Source organism: Danio aesculapii, chromosome 15 (genome assembly GCF_903798145.1).
Source record: "Danio aesculapii chromosome 15, fDanAes4.1, whole genome shotgun sequence".
Lineage (NCBI taxonomy): Eukaryota > Metazoa > Chordata > Actinopteri > Cypriniformes > Danionidae > Danio > Danio aesculapii.
Window position 1 is genome coordinate 47,583,566 of NC_079449.1, and position 15,729 is coordinate 47,599,294.

The 15,729-nt window shown below is 38.9% G+C and overlaps 3 protein-coding genes across 3 annotated transcripts; all 3 read left to right on the forward strand.

The window, feature by feature from the left end:
• Nucleotides 1-279: 279 nt before the first annotated feature.
• Nucleotides 280-1,218, forward strand: LOC130242301 (putative gustatory receptor clone PTE01). The gene has a single exon (XM_056474378.1). It carries the CDS (start codon nucleotides 280-282, stop codon nucleotides 1,216-1,218), a length of 939 nt encoding a protein of 312 aa, XP_056330353.1.
• A 5,031-nt stretch (nucleotides 1,219-6,249) lies between these two features.
• Nucleotides 6,250-7,188, forward strand: or63b1 (odorant receptor, family 63, subfamily B, member 1). Its single transcript, XM_056473050.1, has one exon. It carries the CDS (start codon nucleotides 6,250-6,252, stop codon nucleotides 7,186-7,188), a length of 939 nt encoding a protein of 312 aa, XP_056329025.1.
• A 5,093-nt stretch (nucleotides 7,189-12,281) lies between these two features.
• LOC130242335 (putative gustatory receptor clone PTE01) lies at nucleotides 12,282-13,220 on the forward strand. The gene is given in 1 exon segment (XM_056474414.1): nucleotides 12,282-13,220. A coding segment is annotated over 1 exon segment (939 nt).
• Nucleotides 13,221-15,729: the final 2,509 nt, after the last annotated feature.

Below are 15,729 nucleotides of genomic sequence, written 5' to 3' on the forward strand. Positions count from 1 at the left end.
GCTTTGTAATGTTAGTCCAAAATTAATTACGTGAACAACCACGTCAATACCCCCTTGTGTTTTTACTGTATTATAAATTCAGATGCTTCACCAGCACTATTCATCTCTTTCTTCAGTGATGAAATCTGTCTTTGGTTCATTTATATTTGTTAGGTTTAGTCTTGACTGAAGTTATTAATGAGATGAAACATCAACGTTTCACAAATTAATCCTGATATTGAAAGAATCAGTTACACATAACTAGTTTCCTTTCAATCAGTCAGAGCAGAAAATATTAAGATGGATAATAGTGCAAATTTTACATTCATCAGATTGACTGGATATCTTAACCTGGATTTCAAGATGAAGTACTTCTTGTTTGCAGTCTTAACTGTGCTGTATTCAACAATCATATTCGCCAACAGCTTTCTTATTGGTGTTATTTGTTTAGCAAAAATCCTTCATAAGCCAATGTACATGTTTCTCTGTAGTTTGTTTGTTAATGAACTGTACGGCAGCACAGCTTTATTTCCTTCACTTCAGGTTAATCTGCTTTTAAATGACAACACTATTTCTCTAATTTATTGTTATTTACAGATATTTTGCTTGTACACATATGCAATGATAGAATTTTGTAACTTAGCAGTTATGTCTTTTGATAGATATGTGTCGATCTGTTATCCGTTACAGTATAACAGAATCATGACCCCTTTTAGAGTGGGTTTGTTAATTACTTTGGTGTGGGCTTACTGCTTAATTCAATTTTTCATATTTTTGTCTTTTAATTTTAAGTCGCAACTGTGTGGAAATGTAATGGAGAAAGTATGGTGTGACAACTACTTACTTGTGAAACTTGCTTGTTCAAAATCCTCTCTGAATAATATATATGGCATTTATCTTGCTGCGGTGACAGCAGTGATTCCATTAGCACTCATTTTTTATTCATATTCAAGAATTATTAAAATTTGCTTGAGTTTTTCTAAAGAAGCTAAGAAGAAGGCTCTAAGCACCTGTGCACCACACATGATATCTCTGTTAAACTTTACATTGGGTTGGCTCTTTGAAATACTCCAAAGCAGGTTTGATGATATCAAAATGCCAACTCTTTTACGTGTAATTATATCAGTTTATTTCTTGATGTGTCAGCCACTGCTGAACCCTATTTTGTATGGTGTACGACTGAAAAATATCAGACTAGCTTGTAAAAACTTTGTTTTATCAAAAATAGGTTTCGCATAATATATTTTTGTAATAACTGTTATTACGGTATGTCAGTGTTGTTTTTCAGCAAGAACATATTGCAGAACATATTTATTTTATTGAATAATTGTAATTTTATACTGTGTTCTTCATAAAGAGATATAGTATAGCACCATAAGGATTGCTTAATCTTTCCATAATATCAGACCCCGAGAAATGTTATGGAATTCCATGAGGCAAGACCACGAGATTTGTCGGGCAATATAACAATAAGCTTTCTAATCTGAGAAGAAGATCAGCTAGGAAACCAGTTGTTCAACTGTCTCAATCACCCATCCTGAGCCCCCCCTCTCTCTGCCCCTCTACTTCACCTCCATCAGAGCAGGTCACTGACACTCCACACAGAATGTCCAAGTTTTTAATATGGTGTATCTTGTGGATCTAACACTGCATCCTCTGACTAACTTAAGAACTTACAATAATCTGTCATCCGCAGATAAATGAACATATTTTACAATGGTTAAATTGAATGGCTGCAGTGATGTTGGTGATATTAAGTATTTGTGATGTGTTGTTTTAAACAGAATGTTGAGAAACACACAAACCTGGGGCGTGAAAACATTGGATCCCTAATGCAACATAGAGTTGAAGAGTATGGGATCATATATAAATTAAAACTCTAAATTGATTCATGACTGACAAATGTGATTTGTTACTAAATAGAAATACAGTTTAAATTTGATGGTCACTTAAAATTGGAGTCAGATTACATTTGGCTCTGGAAACAAAGATGAATAAATTCTAATAAATGACAGAAATCTTTTTAGAAGCACCAGAAAAGGCTTACATGCATTTAACCTTTGATCATTCATTGAATTCCATCATCGGGCTGATAGAATGGAACCCTACACATTTCCCCTAATCAATCATTCAACATAACTTGTAGTGATTAACTGATGGTGGACATCTTGGTTACTTGTGTACCCCTTGTTCCATGAAGAAGGGAACAAAGACTTTAGGTGCCCTTGCCACAGGATCTGAATCACCAGCTGAATGCCTGTTCGAGTTCGGCTCTTCAGCGATAAGGCCAATAAGCTAGCCTGCATCCACCCCTTATTTACTCTATGAGCTGCACTCACCAAATTCATACAAATCGGCATGATTAGTATGGTGGCAGAGAAGTGCAAAACAAATCACAATTCTGAATTGAATAATAAAAATTGAATTGATGTCTTCCATCTGATTGGTCAGGACAATCAAATACAGGAAGTGATTGTGTGACTGTTTTAGAGATTCAGTACTTACCTACTGCTCAAATGTAATGAGTGAGCCGCTTGCATTTAAACAACCTTTAATCTTGTTGTATGCTTCAACAGCTAAAATAATGCTTAAGTCTGTATAACTGACTGTATTTAAATTAAATAACATTATTGATGCTGTAAAAGGAACCTAATGAAACAGAAAATAGTCACATCAACCTTCACAGGAATGTTATTAGTGACTGTTTTATGTAAAGCACTTTGAATTACAATTGTCTATGAAATGTGTTGTATAAATAAACTTGCCTTCCCTTGAAAAACCCCTGTGCATATGCACGACCCATTGTAAAAACTTTTTCATTTCTCAATTAATGCATATTGGATTGTTGGTTTATTTTTGTTATCTTCATATTAGGAGTGGTGATAAAATTAGTAAAATATTTTTGAAAAATAACACTTACTTTTAGGGTTTTATTGTAAGGTTCCATTCTATCGGCCCAACAACAGATTCTGATGAATGTTTGAAGGTTAAATTTGTGTAAGCCTTTGTCACATGATAATAAAGATACTGAGAAGGATCCAAAATGCAAGTAAAAGTTTATTTGACGAAGTCAGAATAAACTAAACAGGACAGGGAAAATAAGCAAGGACACGAGGAATATAGGGCTGTAGCAAACAGGAAATAGACAGACGAACCGGGTCCAGCAGCCACTCCTAACAGTCCTGAGCACAGACAGACACACATGAGCAAACAAGGAAACATAGAAGCGTTGCCCAGATTTAGAAACGGTAATAAACTTCAGCTGCCGAGCTAATCAAAACAGCTGAATACCGTCATAACACGTGACCTATCATAACAAATACACGCGGACGACCAAATCAAAACAAACCCATGTGACAAAACAGACACTCTGGAAGACAAACAAACCTGCAACCGTGACAGTACGCCTCCTCTTAGAAGCACCTCTTGGTGCTCCCTGAAGAGCTTACCTGGCGATTGTAATCATCGATAAGAGAGTGATTCAATATGTCCCTAGCAGGAACCCAAATTCTCTCCTCTGGACCGTAACCTTCCCAGTCCACCAAGTACTGAAATCCTCGCCCCCTCTGTCTCGAGTCCAGAATGTACTTAAACAAAAAACGATCTCCCCATCTACGAGACGCGACGGGGAAGGGACCGGCGTAGACGGATTAATGGCTGCATGACAAACGGGCTTTAATTTGGAAACATGATACACGGGATGTATTCTCCTGTACGCTGGAGGAAGTTTGAGGCGGACTGCCACCGGACTAATAATCTTGATGAAAGTGAATGGGCCAATAAATTTAGGTGGAAGTTTATTCCACACGGAACGCAAGGGAATATTCTTGGTTGAAAGCCACACTCTTTGACCGACAACGTAAACGAGAGGCTTAGACTGGTGGAGATCGGCTTTAGCCTTGGTGCGGGCACCCACTTAGAGGAGGGTCTGTCTGGCCCTGTTCCAAGTGCATCGGCACCTCAGGACGAAGGCGTGGGTAGAGGGGACTGTGACTTCGGATTTCAGACTGGGAAAAGTTGGTGGCTGGTAACCTAGACTACACTGAAACGAAGAGAGGCTCGTGGCTGACACTGGTAATGAATTGTATGCGTACTCCACCCATGGGAGCTGCTGACTCCAAGAGGTGGGATTCTGGGAAACCAAACAACGTAACATAAGCTCGAGATCTTGGTTGGCCCTCTCTGTTTGTCCGTTACTCTGAGGATGGAAACCAGAAGAAAGACTTACAGTCGCCCCAATAAACAACAGAATTCTCTCCAAAATTTAGAGACAAACTGAGGGCCCCTGTCAGAAACCCCGTCCATCGGGAGGCGTCCGTTCTGGTTTCACTCGAACAACGGAGTCCTCAGTCTGGGCACCTTCCAGCACCCCTCCCAAGGACTCCAAGAAGGCCGGGTACTCTGCACTGGTGTTTGGCCCGTAGGCACAAACCCCAGTGAAAGACCGATCCCTGACCCGAAGGCGCTGGGGAAAACTCCAACACATGGTGGCTCAAATGGGAGCTATAAGCAAGCCCACACCAGCCCGCTGCCTCTCACCGTGAGCAACTCCAGAGTAGAAGAAAGTCCAGCCCTTCTTCCAGAACCCCAGCTGTGCATGGAGGTGAGCCCAACTATCTCTAGTCAGTACCGTTCCACCTCCCGCACAAGCTTGGGCTTCTTCCTTCTCAGTGAGGTGACATTCCATGTCCCAAGAGCCAGTTTCTGTGCCTGACGATTGGGTTGTCGTGGTCCTAACCTTCGACCACCACCCGTTCCACAATGCACCGGCCCCTTACGGCTCCCCCTCCAGGTGGTGGGCCTGCGGGAAGATGTTCCCATGATGCTTCTTTGGGTTAAGCCCGGCCGGTTTCCGTGGGAAAAAAACCCGGCCACCAGGCGCTCGCATATGAGACCCAAACCCAGGCCTGGCTCCAGGGTGGGATCCCGGCTGTGCCACACCAGGCGACGTCACAGTCCTTGATGTTTTTTTACTCATAAGGGTTTTTGAACCGCACTTACTCTGACCTGTCACCTAATTTGCCTTGGGAGACTCTACCAGGAGCATTAGCCCCCGACAACATAACTCTTAGGATAACTCAGGCACTCAAACCCCTCCACCATGATAAGGTTGATCTGCAACTTGCCAGATCAAAAATGGTCAGTAATTAAAAGGCCTACGATAAAGGGGTCATTGCTCCATTCACTCCATGCTGGCCGTAAAACACCAATAGTCAACAAAAATCTCCTTTCTTGTTTCTTCAATTTATTTAGTTTTAACAATTGCGATTTGCTTTCCACTGCTCACCACAGAGCAAATCCCTTAGTCAATCATTTCACATAATGTCTCAGTTCAATCCTTCAGGTAACAAGTTACGCCAGTAACTGAAACGTTAATTATAACTTTTGCTTGGAATTACATGATCTAATCCTGATTTTCAGTCATTTTAGCCCAGGGGTGGGCAAGCTCGGTCCTGGAGGGTCGGTGTCCTGCAGAGTTTAGCTCCAACCCTAATCAAACACACCTGCTTATAGATTTCTAGTGATCTTGCAGATACTGATTAGCTTGTTCAGGTGTGTTTGATTAGTGTTGGAGCTAAACTGTGCAGGACACCGGCCCTCCAGGACCGGGTTTGCCCACCCCTGTTTTAGACCCATGTTGAGCAGCAGAAGGTTAGTGTCACAAAAAAAAAGAGATTTTTATTCAAAATGTAATGAACAAAAACCTTTTTAAAAAGGATCTGTGATGAAAAACAAGTTTATTGAGTAATTCCTGGAATACCAAGAGATTATATTAATTTATTGCAAAGATACAGAAAATAAAATAAAATCCGTCTGGTAACTTTAGACATGTGCAGTGCATCAAAGGGTTAATTACATGAGTCAACAAAGCATAGTCTTGGGTATTTGTCTTGTCTTATAAATGCAGAAGCTTCACCCCAGTGCAAGTCAATTCTGTTTCACTTATGATGACTTGCCTTCTAATGCCTTCTTATGATGACTTTCACATTTGGTAGATTGATAGTTTAGTCTTGATTGCAGCTGCTACCGTTTAGTTCTACTCATGTAAGATTTATTACCAACTTTTCATTGTCAATCTGCATTCTTCAAAACATCATTAGTAACATTTAATTTCAGGAAGCTTTTTATTGACTTTGCAGCTCACATACATGCATTTTAATGTTGTTTTCTTTTAATTTACAGGTGTTGATTTGATTTATTTCACCTTTCTGAATGAACTGTATACATGGTGATTGCCAGACTTGTTAATTTATTGAAGTTACATCTGTCATGGATCTGTCATCCATGGATAATTCAACATATTTTACAACGGTTGTATTGGCTGGCTACATTGATATCGGTGATATGAAGTATTTGTGTTTCGTTGTTTTGATCTTGTTGTTTGCTGCAATCATAGTAGCAAATCTGTTCATTATTGGAATAATATATAAGGAGAAGTCTTTGCATGAACCCATGTATGTCTTTTTATGTAGCTTGTGTGCAAATCAACTGTGCGGCAGCTTTTCTTTATTCCCATTTGTTTTAGGCAACATGCTACTGTCAAAAACCCCAGAAGTTCCTCTCACTGTTTGTCATGCTCAGATATTTGCTTTGTACACGTATGCACAAGTAGAATTCTGTAACTTAGCCATGATGTCTTATGACCGGTATGTAGCTATCTGTCACCCTTTGGAATATCACAGAATCATGTCTCCTGCCAGGACAATTACATTAATCGCTCTTGGTTGGTCATTGGAAATTATCATATTATCCTTTTCTTTCTCTGTCAATGTACAGCTGAAATTGTGTGGAAATGTTCTGGATAAAGTGTGGTGTGACAACTACATGCTTGTGAAAATGGCATGCTCAGACACGACACCAAACAACATCGCTGGCATGACCGGTATCGCAGTCACCATCGGTGCGCCACTGCTATTAATTTTGTTCTCATATGCAAAGATTTTAAGAGTATGCCTTAAGTTCACAAGACAAAAGGCCAAGAAGTCTCTGTACACATGTATTCTGCATCTCATCTCGCTGCTGAATTTCGCTGTTGGCTGTTCGTTTGAACTGATTCAAAGCAGATTTGGCAAGCTTCCCATGCCTGCTGTAGTGCGTGTGATTCTCTCACTTTATTTCCTAGTGTGTCCACCACTGATCAATCCTATCATGTACGGCGTAAGGCTTGCTAATATAAAAAAGGCACTTAAAAAATGTATTTGCATGTAGGGTAGAAAAATATACTGAAGAATTTATGAAATTCTGTATGTAAAAAAAAGATTAACTAAAGATTTAGATAATAATATTATTATTAAGAATATGTGCTAAATGTTTGATTTAATATATAAAATCATACAACGGTGATTTCAACTTGTTCTGCGTGATCTTTTGGTGTACTACAAAATATTATGTTAGTTTCGTGTCTGTGTTAAATCTACAGGCTAAGAGTTCATGGATCAAAGTGGCTTCTATAAGTAAATAATTCAGAAGTTTTGAATCTCTGTAAGAATATAATTCTTATTTTTAGGATTAGAATTAAGGAGAGGATTTTATTTTATGTGTTAGAGCAGTGGTTCTCAAAGTGAGGGTCAAGGGACAATGATAGGGGGTCGCTTAGGGGTTTCCAAAAGCCAAATAAATTGTATTAAATTATTAGAATTGCCATATTTTATCCATAACCCACAGATTAAAATAGTAGTTAATAGTTATACATTTAAAAAGCAACAACATGGAAATAAAAGCCATCAGCCTTTTAATAGGATACATTAGATTAACAACACAGCAGTAGCGTCAGCTGCAGCAGACTGATCTTATAGCAGCAGTTTAAACTTTCTGATACTTTTATGGCAATCAAAAACATAAAAAATAAATACAGGCCACTACTATGGCGACCCCGGATTAATAAAGGGACTAAGCTGAAAAGAAAAGAAATGATTGAATGAACAGGCCACTACTGAACATTGAGGATGATTGTGGCGGTCTCCAAAATTAAAGCAAGAATAGACTTGTGCTAAAAACACATTGTGCCCACCAGTCTCATTGGGTGAGGTGAATATTAGATAAAATATTAACAAAAGCACGCACATTACTATAAACGGGTGCTCAGACAAACAGCAAAAAATGCAAATATATATATTCAAAAAAGGCGGCAACATCAAAGCTCCAAAAATGCCAATTTCTTAAATTAAAGAGGCTGATACAGGACGTGGGCATTTTTGTAGCTTTGGTGTTGCCGCCTTTTTGAATATCTAATATTAAACAAATTGATAAATGACTATATAAATTGTAGCATATCTTTGTTAGACTGTTGCACTTTTTTGTGTTGTCAGTATGCTCGTGTTTTTATAGGCCTATTGTTGTGTGTGCAACATTTTGTTTATAACCACCTCTGAGGAATGTGGGAGTCGCATGTCACTGACATTGTTATTTTGGGGGTCACGGGCTGAAAAGTTTAAGAACCCCTGTTATTGAGTATAGCTTGATTTAAAGTTTGGATTTCTATCATGATTTTTCGATATAACATCCAGTAAAAGAAAATAGTTGAAGGCTATATAGTTTTTTCTTTATAAAATTGGTTTAAAACAAACACTTTTCTCTGGAAGTACAGTATAAGAGGTAAAACACATGAGGCCTTGCAAAATTGACTGGAGAAGGAGGTGACCCACGCCCCCTACCCCCCGATTGTTTTTAACAATAGCTTTAATGACTAAGTTCTAATAATGAATCACTTTTGTCTTTTGCAATGAGAACAGTCCATAATATTTTATGTTATATTTCACTATTTTAAAGTGAAATATAAAGGGTTAACTAGTTTCATTAGGATCAGAGACAGTGAGGTTAACTAGGTCAGTGACAAAATCGTGCATTCAACAACTAGGCCTTCAGTATCATCCTTACATTAATTAATCCACCTCTTAATAACATCATAATGACGCCATGACAATAATACAGAAAAAATACAGTCTAACAGAGCATTTCATCACAAACAAATAATTAATGCAGCAAGAGTAAATGCTATTACTGTGCAATGCATATCATCACAACTGAAGCTTCTAACAATACTCAGCGACATAAAATATAGGGCAAAATATAGTTGTTCTTACCACCATATAACCGATCCAAAACATGTACTGCACTGGTATAAAATAAATACGGTGATTACATGGAAAACTTACAGGAAAGTGAGCAGGCAACATTAAAATAAGTTAAATCTAGTCTCCAGGCACTGTTGTGGAGAATTTCTACTACCTATGGCAAGTCGTTTTGACATCTAATCTATAACTCGTACTAGTATCTATTTTCATGTCACTAGTGCTTATATTTTTAGATACTAGTATCTTTTACTAGTATTTATTCATTAGATACTAGTGCTTATATATTAGATTCTAGTGCTTTGTCATGGTTGCAGGTTGTGCGCACTTTCTAGTGTGTCTCTGTTATTGTCACATGGTTTTGTAGTAGCATCCTGTTTTGGTCACATCAGCTGTGTTTAATTATCATGTCAGTTCGTTATCGTTCATTGTACTCTGTGTTTCGTCAGGACGCTCTGTGTTTTTGGGTCTGCCAGCTGTTTCTGGAGAGCTACTCTGATCTGGACTTCACTGGCTTTTCCATATAGCTCCACGTTTATTTTTCTGTTTTTGATCTATTTTTCACAATGTCTGTCTTTCACCGGTCATTAAAGACCTTGCATCTTGGATCCTTGTTGTTGTTTTTAGTTTTTTTTTCAAGAAGCATGACAGAATGATCTGACCAAATATGGATCCAGCAAGCGACACTCAAGTCACTAACTTTATTTTACATAGTAGCGCACGGATCGAACAACAAGAAGATTTAATGGCGGCTACTAATCAGGCCATTCAGAGCCTGGTCACACAGGTAACAACACTTACTGCACAGATCCTGTAGCTCCAGGGGCGTAACAGCCATTTTAAAAGTGGGGGGACAGCTGTATGGTCACCCAAAAGTGATTAATAATTTATTAGCAATAAAGTTTATTTAATAATTTTTTAACCAAAATTCTAAAATAATTACAAAATATTAATAATAACAATAAATAAACAGGACCACACACATTTAAATTAAGCATTACTCTGTGTGAAAATATTTTTAAATTCTACAATGCAATTGCAAAATTGCAAGTTGATACTACACATATAACGTGAGATGGACATCGCCATGTGTACTTGCGGCCGATGCGTCATTCATAAAAGCAGAACACGCAGGATTCAACAAGTAAATTCACCAATTACTCCCCAAATACATGCAAGTAAGTGGTTGGTGAACTTGGAGAGGAGTAGATTCAACTTTATAGTTACTTTCAGTATGTGTATCTGATATGATTAAAACATTTGCAAATTATATTTTAATGGATTCTTAGACTTCCTTGTGTGTTTTACAAACGGTAAAGTTCTTGTTTTACTAGTACTTGTGTGTATTTACATGTCTAAATCATAAATTAAGCAATAGGCCGTAAAAAAGGATGCATAATTGTGAAAATATAACACGTCTTTCTCAGCAGAGTTAAGTTGGTCATTCTTTTCTGTAGAGAATACAGTTTAGATCTTTTTAGGGTGAGAGGTTTTTTAGTTAATGCCGTCTGTCACTGAATGTGTCAGGAATACCGAAAACAAAACCAACTTAACCCCGCTGTCTTTCTCTGGCTCAGCACCAGACAAGACACCAGCACCAGGTACTTTACGGTTCTCACTTCGAAACGGAACAAAAGTAGGATTCTGTAACGTTAGTGATTTACCGTGATTTACCCAGCTGTAGCTGTTGCTCCCTTCTGCATCATCCCTGTCTTTGACTGCAAAGTGAATGAATGAAGCTCGTGGCAGATGCTCAAGAGATTCGCGCTGTGATTGGCTGAGTGATCGTTCACTCAAATCAAGTAACAAATCAGAGAACACTTGCGGCCGCTAGGTCAAATAAAACGTGTGGGCCAGTCGGGGGACAGAATAACCTGTTTCCAAAAAGTGAGGGGGACGTGTCCCCCCGTCCCCCCCCCGGTTGCTACGCCCCTGTGTAGCTCACAGGGGAAATCATCACACAAGTAGACACATCCAGTGCACTGACACTTCCAGCACCGGAGGCAGTGAGTCAACAATCTGAACCCCATCTTCCTCCACCAGAATTCTATTCAGGAGAACCCCAGTTATGTCATTCCTTTCTAGCGAAATATTCCCTGTACATAACTTTGCAGCCATCATCTTGTCCCACAGAGCAAGCTAAGGTTGATTTCGTCATCACCCTCCTTTCAGGTAAATAATAAAGGCCTTCGACTGTGCTGGACGTTTAGTCAGACAATGTCCTAATCTAGCGGGGGACCAGGGAAACGGCCTGGGGTCTGCATGTGCGGGGATGTGTGGACCCTCTACTCTCCTCCCGACCATGTGACTTTTCCATCAGGATTCAAATGAGTGGGACAATCAAAGAGAAAACATGTTCAGTTGGGGGAGGGGAAGTTGTGGTAGGTCGAACATGTGTTAGGGATTTTTTGCCAAGTACCAATTTTAGTTCATGGAGTTCCATGTGTGGCATTGGTAGATACAGTCTCTACTGTGTCGGCCATGAGACTAGATTTGGTGCCAACCAATACCAGACTGGAGCGCACCACTGTTTGGTTAAGCACAGTGACAGGATCTCCTGATTGGTTAATGCAGTGCAAAAGTCCGCTAAAGTTCAGAATTTCCAATTAAAGCGATTCACGCATCAAATGCTCAATTCGCACGAATCGTGTCATTTGCGCGGCCTCATTTGCACCACAGGATGTCTATTCATGTCTTTGCATTGACTTAACATTTAAATCACTCGTGCTAAATGCTTCATCCCAGTCTGGTGTGAACGCACCATTAGAGTGGATTTTGAGATTTGTAACCAGACCCTTTTATGCCCAAACAAACACAATACAACACAATGCTGCCAACATTTCACAGTGTGAAACAAGCATAATAGGACCCCTTTAAAAATATACATGATGCATTCAACATTACATTAAAAATGTATTAGGTATTAGGCTTTAATCCCATATAACGTTCAATCTGAAATTAATTATTTGAACAGCTACGTCAATACCCCCTTGTGTTTTTACTGTATTATAAATTCAGATGCTTCACCAGCACTATCCGTGTCTCTTTCTTCAGTGATGAAGTCCATCTTTGGTTATATTTCTTAGGTTTTGTTTTGATTGAAGCAATTGATGAAATGAAGCATCAGCATTTCACAAATTAAGCCTTTATTAAGCCTGGTATACATAGAAAGAATTAGTGAGGTACAGACACCTAGTTTTCTTTCTATCAGTCAGAACAGGAATTATTAATATGGAAAATATTGCAAACTTTACATTCATCAAATTAACTGGATACCGTAACTTTGATTCCAAGATGAAGTACTTCTTGTTTGTTGTATTAACTGTGCTGTATTCAACAATCATATTCGCCAACAGCTTTCTTATTGGTGTTATTTGTTTAGCAAAAATCCTTCATAAGCCAATGTACATGTTTCTCTGTAGTTTGTTTGTTAATGAACTGTACGGCAGCACAGCTTTATTTCCTTCACTTCAAGTTAATCTGCTTTTAAATGACAACACTATTTCTCTAATTTATTGTTATTTACAGATATTTTGCTTGTGCACATATGCAATGATAGAATTTTGTAACTTAGCAGTTATGTCTTTTGATAGATATGTGTCAATCTGTTATCCATTACAGTATAACAGAATCATGACCCCTTTTAGAGTGGGTTTGTTAATTGCTTTGGTGTGGGCTTACTGCTTAATTCAATTTTTTATATTTTTATCTTTTAATTTTAAGTCGCAACTGTGTGGAAATGTAATGGAGAAAGTATGATGTGACAACTACTTACTTGTGAAACTTGCTTGTTCAAAATCCTCTCTGAATAATATATATGGCATTTATCTTGCTGCGGTGACAGCACTGATCCCATTAGCGCTCATTTTTTATTCATATTCAAGAATTATTAAAATTTGCTTGAGTTTTTCTAAAGAAGCTAAGAAGAAGGCTCTAAGCACCTGTGCACCACACATGATATCTCTGTTAAACTTTACATTGGGTTGCTTCTTTGAAACACTCCAAAGCAGGTTTGATGAAATCAGAACTCCAGCTCTGATACGTGTAATTGTTTCACTTTATCTCTTGATGTGTCAGCCACTGCTTAACCCTATTTTGTATGCAGTAAGACTGAAAAATATCAGACTAGTATGTAAAAACTTGGTTCTATCAAAAATAGGTATCGCATAAACTTTTTTCTCACTTAAAAACTGTCATTATGGCATTTCAGTGTTTTAAAGAACGTTGCAGAACCATGTTTCTTTAAAATATATTTATTTTATTTACTAATGGTCATTTTAAACTGTGTTCATCACAAAGACATATATAGTATGGCACAATTCAAACCATTTTTTTTCAGAGCATATCAATGTGTGAATGACATCGCAATATTACTACAAATCAAATGTTTAATTCTTTGTTAAAAAGTTTGCTCTTTATTTTATACGTATGTATATCAATTAAACATTATTGAAGTTATTTCATTTTAACATAATATACATAACTTAATTTGCAGCCTACATAAGCGTCAGTTGATAACATTTTTATTATGTAAATGCATACTTCAATTGTGCATGACTTTCAACACTCCTATGCATCGACCCTCTAATGCAGGGGTCACCAAACTTGTTCCTGGAGGGCCGGTGTCCTGCAGATTTTAGCTCCAACCCTAATCAAACACACCTGAACAAGCTAATCAAGGTCTTGCTAGGTATGCTAGAAACACCAAGGCAGGTGTGTTGAGGCAAGTTGGAGCTAAACTCTGCAGGGACACCGGCCCTCCTGGACCGAGATTGGTGACCCCTGCTCTAATGCATGAATTATTTTTTGCATTTCTGGAAGATAACAGATTAGCAAAGTAAATAACAATAACAAATCGCAGAGAATTACAAAGAAAGTCTAACGTTTTTGATGTTTATTGGGAATATCAAGGAGAAACTGGTCCCCTTTTAATTGGAAATGTGCTTCAAATATTCCATTACATAGCTGGACTTCCTAAAATATGTCTTACATATTTTATTTGACTCAAATATTTTAGTGTTAGTATCCATACACATAAACATCTGTGGTGGTTTTCTTTTAAAAACACTGAAGACCATCTTAACGATGATCAATTTTTTTCTGTGTCTCTCTGTGAAACTTCAAGTATCAGTTGGCAGTGCTTGTGATGAAGTGGTGGGCATTAGGCCAGGCATACACTGTGCAAGTTCTTTGCCATTTCAGCATGGTATCAACTTACGGGAAGATCACATGTGGTGTCAAGCCAAAGCTTACAAATCATGTGCTTAAACTATATGGTCCAATTCAGAGGTGTACAAACTCGGTCCTGGAGGGCCAGCCTGATCTCACGAGAAAACGTAAGTATTTTACGTTTTGACAGTTTAGTGCAGGGGTCACCAAACTTGTTCCTGGAGGGCCGGTGTCCTGCAGATTTTAGCTCCAACCCTAATCAAACACACCTGAACAAACTAATCAAGGTCTTACTAGGTATTCTTGAAACAATCAGGCAGGTGTGTTGAGGCAAGTTGGAGCTAAACCCTGCAGGGACACCGGCCCTCCAGGACCGAGATTGGTGACCCCTGCTTTAGTGGCTAATTCGTATGAATTCGTACGAGTTCAGTCGTACGAAATTGTACGATTTTAAAAGGAGGCGTGGCACCTAACCCCACCCCTAAACCCAACCGTCATTGGCGGATGAGCAAATCGTACTAAATTGTACGAATTAGATCATACGAATTCATACGAATTAGCCACTAAATCAAAAAGTTACGAATTGCCGTGAGATTGTGTTGGGAGGGCTGGTGTCCTGAAAAGTTTAGTTCCAACCCCAATCAGACTCACCTGAAACAGCTTATCAAACTCTCACTAGGCTTTCTAGAAACATTCTTGCAAGTGTGTTGAAGCAAGCTGGAGCTGAAATCTGCATGACGCCAGCCCTTCCGGACCGAGATTGGACAGCCCTGGTCTAATTGCTTAGTCGTCTCTTGACTGCTAACACTGTGCATATGAAATCAACAGGTCACACCCGCTTCTTAAGGTGCAGTCACACTTGACTTTTCCTTCCATAGACTTCCATTCATACGCACGAGAATGCGTCAGACCGGAAACGCGGGGTCATGCGTCGAGTTTCGCAGGTTGCTGCGGTGCAAAGTTCAAGCTTGGTGAACTCTGACCTGCGAAATCGCATCACTTGACTGCGTGAGATGAATCGAGCATCAAAACAGGACCTCTCTGGGCAGAAATGTAAAACATGGAGCAATCGCTCGCTTTATTTAATGTCTAATCATCTTGTTTAATCCTGCCCCTTTTCGCAGCGCAGCACGACAGAATTTCGCACACACAAAGCCCAATGTGACCGCAGCTTCATTCTTTTTTAGTTAATGGTGGTTGGCAAACCAGTATATGCAACACAGTGGCTAATTCGTATGAATTCGTACGATCTAATTTGTACAATTTAGTACGAGTTGCTCATCCGCCAATGACGGTTGGGTTTAGGGGTGGGGTTAGGTGCCACGCCTCCTTTTTAAAAATCGTACAATTTCGTACGACTGAACTCGTTCGAATTCGTACGAATTACCCGCTAAACTGACGAAATCTAAAATACTTACGTGTTCTCGTGAGATCAGGCTGGTATATGGTATAGTTCCGCCACCCAATGGGAAGGAGTGTAAAGCTCGGTGGAAAGAAAGAAATTAAAAAC

Excerpts from the sequence above, each read along its gene's own strand:
- LOC130242301 (XM_056474378.1), top strand. The coding sequence starts at position 280 with ATGGATAATAGTGCAAATTTTACATTCATCAGATTGACTGGATATCTT.
- or63b1 (XM_056473050.1), top strand. The coding sequence starts at position 6,250 with ATGGATCTGTCATCCATGGATAATTCAACATATTTTACAACGGTTGTA.